We start from the raw sequence: 11,508 nt of genomic DNA, 5'->3' as shown, positions 1-11,508 counted from the left end.
CCATATCACAGAGTGAAAGCTGCTCAAGTGAACGTAAATCACTTAGCTATTAAATTATATAATAAGCTACCTTCCAACATAAAAACGCTTAAGAGGGAACATATGAGGAGAAGACTCAGAGGGATGTTGATGGAGAGAGCCTATTATAGTGCCCAAGAATTCCTCGATGATGACCTAGTCTGAATTCCGTTCAATGTGTAGTTGTTTTTCAACGTGTGTTTGTGAAAAATTTAACAATTTGTGTTATACATATTTTTGTACTTTGTATTTTGACTCCCCATGTAAGTTTGATGGGTCAAAAAAACTTATTTACCACATTTTTTATGTAGATAAGTGAATAAATAAAAATAAAATAAATAAATATAAAAAATGAAGAATATTATAAAAAAATGGAATGTGGTATGAAATAATAAAACTTCGTATATTTCTTGAGAAGGATCAGTTGGAAGTGATGAAATGGAATCGTTTTCTTATATTTTCCATTCCATTCTGAGGAATCAACACTATAATTAGGGTATTGAAAAGAAAATAATCCAGAACCCCAAGTGGCAATAAATTCGGCAACGTAAAGGGAATGCCGACAAGCCTGATGAGTGCATGTGTTTTTCAATAACTTGTAAACACAACCTTTTATGGTTTTTGATGTTAATTAAATTTGTCGGTATTCATTCCTGTTGTTGCTGACTGAATTAAACCTCATTTGGTACTTTGAATTTCTACACATGTGATTTTTGTTGATTATTAAGCTTGAAATGCCGCCCTAGGCGACCGCCTACCCTGCCTACCCCCCTAGCGACGAGATTTCACAGTGATAACTATAGTTAAATTCATTCTGGATGTCAATTGAAAGCATAGATAAATTATAAAATTTATTTCATATAAATAATGTATTATAATAAATAACTATGATGAAGAATAAAACTGATTCAGGAAAAATCATTCGAAATGTTTTATTTGATTCTGAAATGTAAAATAATGTAGGTAACTCAAATAAAAGGAGAAAACGAAAATGTGGATGAGATAAAAATTTATATCTTTGGAATTGAATTATAGGAAAGTGCCTCTCAGTTAAATGTCACAGTAAGTTAATGCTCGAATTCTCTTATAAGTCTTATATTACCACAATAATGTTTGGATGTCTGTTTATGTATTTTTGTTTGCGATAGTGGTATGATGTCGTAGTAGGAAGTAGGAAGATGTACAGCTCATTCAAGAATTGATAATTGCTAAAGTTATCGGAGGAAACGCCTGTATTATAAAATATGTAACCATGTTTGATATAATGGAATAAAAAAAGTCGAAGTCATTGTATTGAAATGTTTGGGCCTAAATAATAGCTATTGTCTGAAAAACTGTGCTGTGTATGATCTTATCAAATTACCGAATTGATGCATTCAATAACTTTATTATTTACTTGACAGAAAGTACATTTTTTTGCTCAACGTCCTGTCAGACAAGAGAGGATTTCTTTTAGTAATTATTATTAGATGAAATTTCAAAAATCGATTGTAGGTACATAGTCAGTTTTTCCTGCAGTACTGGTCAAGTCTGTATCGGTCTATATAAAACTTTCGTAGGTGGATTTTTGCCTGAACTGAAAGATAGTAATTCACGATGTTCTTTAGGTCTTCGATCTATTGATTTCAGATCTTCAATTTCGGTATTGAATTTAATCGTATCGTTTGTAGTTAATTTCAGATTCTCAGATAAACTGAAAAATTCTACTCGTCAGGTCGTCAGTATGTAAGTCATCTTTGGTTATCATACTCAACTGAAGAAGCCAAAGTTTCATAAGTCTCGTGCAAATGAAGTTATTTTCCGTGTAGTCCAAATTGGTATATGAGTCCGAAATTCAAATAAGAACAGTTCTTATGTTTTGTTCAGATATTTATTCTGTTGAAAACGTCAGTAAAGTAATGTCGAAGTTGTCCAAACTACGGTCTTGAATGTGAACTAACACTAAATTCTGATGAATTAAAAAATCAAAACTGTTTGTTTTTTAATGCTTCAAAGCAGCGTAGTCCTTGTTATGCCAATCCGTCATGAGATAATAACATTTCGAATCATGTTTACTTTATATGTATTTTTTGAGTCCAAATTGAAAAGTTCAATCGTAATAGGTAATTACAAATTATCGAAAGCGTAGTAAAATAATTAACTTAGTTGAATTGTTGGTAAGTCTTGTCTTTCTTTGCATTAGGTATAAAAAAGGTTTCCATTCCACGCTTAGTATTTGTAGTGTAGTAGTTTAGTTCATCATAAAATATGTAATCCTCTGGATTTCTTTTTGTTGAATATACAAAAAAAGAATAATTTCAATAATGAAAACGTAATTTTACTAAATAATATCAAAATGATTATTTTTCTACATCATAATTAGAATTTAGTAGTAATATTGCAACCATAAAGCATGACATGAGATAGATTGAATAATGGAAGAAGTATTGTGTTTTGATCAGTATAATTATTTGAATTATCTAGTTCGTCAGTCAGTTGAGGTTCAATTATTATATAAATTAAAGTAGATTTTACATTCGTTCATCGTTTGGTTAAGGGGTTTGGTTAAATTGAGGAATCGTAAACTCCATAACCATTTCAAAGAATTGATTAAAAATTGCTATAAATATATTAAGAGTAGTAGATGTGCTTTATTGCATGGTCGTGAACCTAAAATCTAGAACCTATAGTCTACTGGTCTGTGTTTGTTGGTCAATTATAAGTAAATTTCCACTGTTCAGTTGTTTCAGTTACAAAAAGTCATGGCGTTGAACTATTAAAATAGCTTCCATTTGTCAGTTTGTCAGATTAAAATATTTACGTCGTATGTGTCAAGTGGTCTCTTCCTTATAGTCTAATGTTATATGAATGTAGTGGAGTAAGGTAGGTTTCAGTTAAAGTCAGCTAGGAATATGCTTATTAGAATTTCGGTTTAATCAATTAATTCAATTAATAGTCGTGCAGTTCTGTTAACCGATTGAAAAAATCGAAAGTAAAACCATAAAACTTGTTTCATGGTTTGTCAAGTCATCCAATAGGGATCATATGTAGGTCATATTTTCTATGTCATTTGTCTATTGTAATTAAATCCTTGATGATAAGTTAAGCAAATCGTCTTTGGAAAATAAGAAAGCTGAGTAATACCCTCAATAAGGATGAAATTTGTTTCTTCACTTTTACAGTGATAGGAAGAAAAATTTTGTGAGAGTAAGTTTGAATTTGTTTCATGGAAATTCTACAATAAAAAGTTCAATTTTTTTCTCTGTCCGCAGTTACAGTCTGTTTCAGTCATTTTCTGTTGCCAAGGTACTGTTGTCTGTTGTCAAGGTACTAGCCAAGTGCCAAATAAATAATAATATCATTAAATATAAAATTAAATATTAAATATTATTAAATAATAATATTATGATTATTAAGTATGAGCAATGAAAAAGAAAGAGGTCTATCATAGAAGTTAACGCAGAATAGAAAGGCAAAAGTGATAGTATAAGTAATTAATATTAAAAGATTATCGAACTCTTAGTTACAGGGATGAAACACTAGAAATGAAGAGCTTGGAAGTAATGAACATTGATTTTGTAGCCAATAAAAAGAGTAAAACATTCTTCTGATTCTTCCTGAAACTCATATAAAAATATTATTTCATAGAGAACCATTCCCTCTGATTTTTTCTACAATAATTTTTTTTGGTATTTCATCGGAAATATGGCCACTGTGACCCAAATCTGGCATAACGAATTCATCTTCATCATAAGATCCACTTTTGTTGTAAGGTTTCCAGCGTGTTGCACTGAAAATGAAAGAAAATTCATATACTTATAAATTTTTTGTATCGCGAAAATAAGATGAAATTTACAGAAAAACCAACACGACTATTGTTGTGACTCATAAGTCGAAATGAAGTAAAAAAAAAGAATCCCAAAAATAAACAAAGTATGAATTTTTTCGAAATTTCTCTGTTATTCGGTTGAGACAAATAATAAAATCAAGTGATGTGAATTAGCATGGTCAATTTAAACACTCACCTTTGTTCTAAAGATAACAATGATTCTGTTCTTGACATTTCCGGTTTCTTCCGCTCAATCAAGTTGACATTGACTAATCTTATTTTCTCGTTTTCAATAGCATCGATATTTTTATTTCTCGTTATTATTTCTTCTTCTTTGAAACTTTTTTCCTCACGTTCCTCTAATTCAATATCTTCATCCTCATCAACAAAGGATGATACCTCATCTTCTTCATCGTCCTTATTTTCGTTCAATGGTTTACGGAAACGTTTTTTGTATACAAGTCTAGATCGGAAATCTAATCTTTCATGGTTATCTCTTGTATTCAACCTTTCAATATAAGCTATAGCATATGGACTACTTTCTATATGCTCATTGTCTTTGTGAGTTGGTTTGGTATTATCAAGTCGGTCGATGTCATATTTATTTTTATATTCTAGTTCTGTGTCTTCATAATATGTTGGTTCATCATCATCATCGTTGTAACTTCCTGTGTCATCGTATTTTACTTGATCGTCAGTCTGATACATATCGTCATTGTCAGTACCATAAAAGTCAACGTCTATAGATGGTTTATAAGAAGTAGCTTGGAATTTCTCAATAGAAGGTTTTTTGTAATAGTATCCTACCAGAGTTTCAGTATGTTCGTCATTTTCGTCATTAGAGTGGTCAATTGGTTTATTTTGTAATTTTACAGGTTGTAGTACATAAGTCTCCCCTTTAAAACTATACCCAACGTTTTGAATTGGCCTTATATTTGGTCTATTTACAAGGACTATATTATCGTCGTAATGTTCTTGAGAGTATTGATTATGATTTGTCTGAAAAGGTCTTTGCCTTGGTGGCTTTTTAATATTGGCATTACTATAACCGTTACCGTAACCATTGCTATTTTGTGGTCTTGCGTATACTGTCTGTGGTTTACGTTTTGGAGGTGATGTAGGGTTTGGTGGGTAGTATTGTATTTTGATATTGACCTCCAGGGGAGTCTGACTCCTTCTCGGAGTTGAGGTTCTAGGTAAGGGTGTGGTTGAAGAAACTCGTCCAAATAGGTAAGTATAGTCATTTTTGTCTCTTATGGAGTAGTATTTTCTCGTCGTGTATTGTTGTGGTTTATATTGCAAAAATTGTTGGCTTGGAATCTCGTCATAGTAGCCATTATTATATTTCTCAATAGGTCGAGAATGAACTGTTACGTTAGTGATTGGTATTTGTAAATCAGGTCGGGAAGTTGTCCTCGTCGTTGTCTGCCTTTTCTTAGTGGTTGGCTTTTTCGTAGTCGTTACTCTTTTACGTTTCCTTGCCTCCCAAACATCCCGTTGTTTTCTTATGTCATCACCGAAATCAAACAAGTCTTTTATGTCTCTATTCTGTAGTAAGTCGTTGTCGAATTGGTCAGTGTTATGGTTTTCGTTTAGTTTTGAGTCAGGTATTAGGTCTTCAGTCCATGGTTCTAGGTCGAACCTATTCATAAGTTGGCTATCACAAGATATTCTAACATTTCTGAAGTTATCGGAAGAAAGAAACACGAATGGTTGAACCGTTTCAAACTCGCTCATTGTTTGACAGAGAATTTCAGAAAGAGTTATTCTTCTTATTTGATTCAATTGATCGATTGTGAACGAGGAATGGAAACCAGGATTTTCGTACCAAAACCTGTCTCCTCGGCGTAGATTCGAAAACTGTTGTGCTATTATACAGGCGAATGTTGGACCTACGATACCTCCCCTCACTGGTTTTTCAGCTAGGCCAGCTGTAAACAAATCGATATCGTCAATATGCTCGTACAAACGCCTGAGTCTGTGGGCTGTTTCGATACTGAGAACATTCTGTAAATCGTTCCAATCCTTGATTTCGGACAGTCCACATGGTTTCCGCCAAGACGTGTAGGAAGGAAGACCGTGATCTCTTCCTCTTTGGATGTTGATCGCAGCAAGATCGACACCGAAAGGGGAGTTGGGTGAACGGAAAAGGTTTGTCGTTAGTTCTTCGCATATAAATTCATCTCTCCTTTGAGATGGTTGGTTCACGAAACCGAGCAGTAAACGATCGACTGATCCTAAACTCCAAATATTTTCGATGTTTTCTTGCTCCTGGTGTAAGCTGACATCTGAAATTTCAAGGATTTAGGTATTAAAATCAATCCATCAAATTGAATTCAAATCCATTCACTCTGACTTGGAACGAGAAGCGATAGCATTTCAAATTTATCAACATGTACTAATATTTTTTGTTCGTATGAAATGATGATATTTCATTCACTCAAAGAAACATGAGATGATTAATTAATCAAGTTTAGTAAAGAGAATTTTATTTTTCCCGCGCTAAAAGTCATATCGGAGTTTCCACAAGAATTGAACATTAACCAACTAACAGCTTTAGCAGTAGTGTCAGCACTAGTGCAGCTAGGGGGGGGGGGTGTTCCAGCTTGCTTAAAAATACCATAAATTCAGAGGAAATGTGTCAACGAAAACAATATAATGGATTTACGTTAATTATTTTCAACCAAGCTTTTATCGGAAATTTCAATATAGAAGGAATTTTTTGAATTTTATTTCCACCAGGTGGTAGTTCTGTAGTTGAACACCATGATACACAGAAATGTTATTATTTATTTATAAAACTATCACTATCACATTGTTGAACACGTCCTTCAAAAATACTTTCTGAAAGCGACAAAGTTGCCGACAGATACTGGGATTGTTGGATCATAAGGAATATGCAATTATGTTACTCGAAAAAGCTTCCGAAACAATAGACGTTCTCAAACATCAATCTCTGTTAGCATCATTCACGTGTTTTATTGATCGGATATGTAGAATTAGCCAACGAATTAAGCTTTGGATCTGAATTCAAGATGTTGAAAAAACATTATCGATAATTTCCAATTCAAAACTGTGCATTATCGGTATTTTCTAAATATGATGTGCAGTTATTTCCAAACAAATCTATATTACGCCAAATATTTTGTACGTAACCAGTATCTACGGCCACACCGGAAAGAACTGATCCTACACTCTAGAGACTGCAAACGTATATAAGAAGTACAATGGGAAGTAAAATATTGACTGATGGGCTCGCTCTGTTGAATTTATTATGATTTTGAATTCGATATTGCGGATGTATTAGATATCCTTGAAAAACCTAAAAGAAAACTGAACATTTAAAATTATTCTCCGAATCATAAAATGAATTGGTCTTATTCAATTTTTTTTATACAACAATTAGCCTACAATGCCCCCCTTCAACCCAAAAAAAACAAATTCCTGGCTGCGACATTGAGTGTATGGTATGGTATGTCGACCATTTGATATTGGGTATTCTATTTAAACATGCATTCTTCAATTGAAAATAATGTTCAGATACTTACTATTGAACAGTGGTTTATGCTGGGTGTCGAATCTCATATATGAATTTTGAACCAGGCTGTGACCAAACCGAAAAGCTGCAGTTCCAAAAGAATTGGCGATCGATGGATTCACTCTTTCATCATATCCACTATAAAATCCTTTTCGTTTCAGGTTTAGCTCGAAAGAATCCATAACTTCTGGTCCTGTAAAAATATTATATTTACGAAAAAGTAGTTTCGAAGTTTGAACAGAATGAAAATGTTTCCTTCAACTTACACAAGCTGTGACAGCTTAGATAAATGTATAGACCAATAATTCATACGTTTTGCATTCAAAGGTTCAAGGTCTTATTTTTGACATTTTCGCCTTCTTCTGGACTATTTGGAAGCGATGTTTATAATTTACTTAATCTACTTCATCAGCAATCTTCGAAAACTTCGGTATTAACTGAGGCATTATCAACTCGTTCACTTCTTATCCAAATTCTTTGCCTTAAATGGCATTTACCTTTTCTCATTCTAGATTAAGTGAATACGTATAGTAATAGGTAATTAATTTTTTTAATTGGTATTGGATGTCGGATGAAAGCGAAAATGAAAAATTTCAAAATAAATTTTCTCCTGAACACAATTAAGCCAGAACCTATAGGAGATATAGTGTTAAAACTGCCTCTCTAATACAAAAGGTTCATCTGTATATAAAAGTTAGAGCAATCCTAGAAAAACACTTTACTTTTGATTTTGTGAGTCGCTTTATTTTAATTATTTGGAATATTTCGTTTCCGAAGGATGTGAAATGTGCAGAGATTTTTAGTGAAAAGAGACTTTCCTACAACAATTGGCAGAAATTCTCGGAACGTTATATGTTGTATCAATGCTCCCACTATCTTCCTGGTTTCCTGGAAAATTCTTTCATCACTCCAATGCTTGTTCATTTTTCCTAAGGTGGTTGCTACTTTGTTATGGTATCTGATCCAAACTGTGTGTAGTGCCACCAGACCAGACTGTTCACCAAATCTCCCATCACCACCTTCAAAACAATCTGTCGAAAGTGCTCCCGATCTGCAAAGCTCGCCTCCTGGAGGATCGGGTGGATTCAGAGGGCCATTTCCTAGGGGACGCCCATATTGCAGTTTACCTGGAATAATTCGGAATTTAGTCGTTTTGAAGATCGACTCTTTGGCATTAGAAACAAAAATATATAACCAATTTTCTTAGAAATAGGGATATTTTCATGTTGCTATTGCGAAGGCGATTCCGGGAAATCAGGTTCCTCAAATTTACACCAAGGTACATCCTGCAACTTAACATCGATTGTTAAAGACATGACCAACAACCTTTTGAAACATTTCCAACGTGATGTCTACTGTCAGATGATATATTACTAGATCGATCATGTTGGTTTTAAATTCTCTAGAGGAATTCAACATTTGCTGAAAAATTGTTCCAGAAACTTCATCAGGTATGAGAAAAATATTTTTTTTGTTTCGATTAGTTTCAGTGCTAATTTGTATCAAAAAACTTTTCAGCATTTTACTTCACTTCAATATAATATATTCTTGAAAATAGAATAGTTAACTCACCATTTCGGAAGGTTCTGATAGCATCTGCAGTATCCAAGTCAGATCCATATATGGTTGAAGCATCTAAATAAGAGGTTGCCTGATTCATTTGTTCTCTCCATCCCAAGTCGCAGTCTACTCTTGTAGCAGGTGCACTTCTAGTGAATTCAAGGCACTGTATACCAAATCTGCCTAGTAACCAATCATCGCTAGATACTTCAATGGGCAGGCAGGAGGGGTGCTAATGGAAAAATATTGTTCAGTTGACATAAGACAAGGAAAAAATATTACATTTCTTATATTTTAGTGGTATGTGGGTTTCAATACGTTTTTTTTTATCATTAGGCTCCATTAGAGGTACGTACACTCTCAAGTTGTTTGTAAATACTCAAGGTCTATCAACCAACTGTAAATGACCAAGCATGAATGTAGGATCCAGTTTATTGTTCCCTGTAAATAATTGAGATGGTCAACCGGATGCTTGGAGACCTATTAGTCTCTTCAAGTGCCAAGGGCATGACAAATTCAATGAATTTACAGGGAACGAATTGTTAGTGTACATAATGAGAAAAGGATGTGTTATTCTTCGGGGTGTCGAAGAATGTCATATGTTGATTGTAAAACTTAAGAAATTTATGGGGTTGGGAAAAGTTTCAGAACAAGACGATTATGCCAGATGGGTTACATCTGTTTTCTCAGGCTCTAGTCCTTCTAGCAAATTCGATTCCCAGGAATCCGCGAAGATCTTTGGGGGCGGTACGGCAAAAGCCCTTATTGGACTAGGGGGATGGTACCTTCCCCTAAGGGTGTGGTCAAACCGTGAGAGGTCTATATTCGAGGGAGGGTAGTTCCAATCGGCAGAGAGGACAGTTAAGATTAAACCGAAGACGGGTACAGACGGTACAGTTTTAACTCAAATCAACGACGAGTAAAGATCAAGTTCGATCGGTCAACTTAAGACTTACGACGTAAAGACGGTTCGCGGACTAGATTAAGACGAGTCGCGAACAAATCAAAGACGAGACGACCGAAAACTCGAAGAACGACGAAGACGTGATAATCGAAGACGTTTCGAGTATTAAAACTAGAGTTGAAGACGAAATTCAGTACCGTAGTGAGAAACTTGTTATTAGGAAGTTATTAGCATCTTCTTAATACTGAGTTTTCTCTGTATAATTGTGGCTTTGTAAATAGATGTAAATAATTCAAAAGAGTTTCATTATTACAAATCCAACAAAGTCACGGAGAAAAAGACGAAAGGCCAGGTAATCGAATCATACCTCTAGACGATCGATTAACCAAGCCTACATGCATACAACGGATTGTATGAAATGAATGAACCCAAGTTTGTTCAAAGTTTCACATCCTTAAAACTTAACACGTTTGTTTGAAAAAACCTAATAACTACGAAATAAATTCATTTGAAGAACATAAGTAAGAACTGAGTGTTTGATAATCAACTAGAACTTCACTGGGTGCTCAAAATGAGACAATTGGTTGACGATAACATCGAATGATAATACTTAGAGGACTTTTCTCAAATGGCACACCTGTATATTTTATTCACTTATTAAATAAAAATTTTATCTTCAGCAAATGAGAAAATGAAATAGAGGGTGATCTATTTTAAATAAAGTCGATATTAACAATATAGAATAATTATTCAATTATCTATTATCAAAAAGTCAATACTTACTTCTTTTCCTTTTTCATCAAAATTTCATTTAAACAAATTAATTTCTAAGTTATGAGGGTTTTCCAAAGACCCTCCAATTCATGAAAAATGGAAAAAGAATTGAAAATATCGAAAACACGATATGTTTTAAGAATAAGACACTTCGAACAAATTTGTGTTCATTTATTAGATGCATTCTGGAAATTCGATAAAAACAATATGTTTCATAAAAAAACCATATGTTTACACTCACAATTTTTTAGTGCACCTTGCGTATTTCCGAACAATTGCAACATTTCACAAATCGAGCCCGAAAAAGTGCGATTCATTTTTTTTTTAGTGCAAAGGGATTCTGAGATTACCTCACCTCACCTCGCTAGACAACGAATTTAAAACACCCCATATATAAATCCGATGACAATTCACCATTTGTGAATGATATATTATACTCACCAAAATTTCGGGTGGCAATGGTCTTCGTCCTGATCTATCACAACACCTAGGAATAGATCCGTTGAAGCTTCGTGTTTTGACAGTTGACACTATATCATGGTCAATGAATTGTCCCCATTGCATGAACATGAGGGTTACGGTAGGAAGCTCCACATTTCTATCTCTATGTATTCTCACACTGATGTCTCTTGCTGAAGGCAGTTGGTTTCCAGATTTCGATCTTCGTACTTCTTGAATTCCTACAAGAGAAATAATGAAAAATCAATCATCTCAACCGAAAAATATGAATATATATGAAATTCATGAGTGTCTTGGAGGTTTTATACAAATATTCTCATCATGACTGAAAGAGTTACATGATACTAACAAGGTATCGTGTAACTCTTTTAGTGGCTTTCCAATCTATTTTAAATCAATATTTTTTTGAATTGGAATACAACAGGCATCTGATAATTGCTTAGGAAG

General features: G+C 33.8%; 1 protein-coding gene across 2 annotated transcripts in view; it reads right to left on the bottom strand.

Moving 5' to 3' along the window:
* Window positions 1-856: 856 nt before the first annotated feature.
* Window positions 857-11,508, bottom strand: part of LOC123682028 (chorion peroxidase-like) — a 34,296-nt gene continuing 23,644 nt past the window's right edge. For both annotated transcript variants that reach the window (XM_045620406.1, XM_045620408.1), the window contains 6 exons: window positions 11,044-11,282; window positions 8,937-9,156; window positions 8,183-8,491; window positions 7,375-7,557; window positions 4,023-6,114; window positions 857-3,787 (listed from right to left, as the gene is read on the bottom strand). In XM_045620406.1, the coding sequence (XP_045476362.1) occupies window positions 3,640-3,787; window positions 4,023-6,114; window positions 7,375-7,557; window positions 8,183-8,491; window positions 8,937-9,156; window positions 11,044-11,282 (3,191 nt within the window). In that variant the 3' untranslated portion in view covers window positions 857-3,639. The remainder of the gene's footprint in view (window positions 3,788-4,022; window positions 6,115-7,374; window positions 7,558-8,182; window positions 8,492-8,936; window positions 9,157-11,043; window positions 11,283-11,508) is intronic.

This window comes from Harmonia axyridis, chromosome 6 (genome assembly GCF_914767665.1).
Source record: "Harmonia axyridis chromosome 6, icHarAxyr1.1, whole genome shotgun sequence".
Taxonomy (NCBI): Eukaryota; Metazoa; Arthropoda; class Insecta; order Coleoptera; family Coccinellidae; genus Harmonia; species Harmonia axyridis.
The sequence above is the reverse complement of the archived record's forward strand: the minus strand, read 5'-3'. Positions and strand labels throughout refer to the sequence as shown.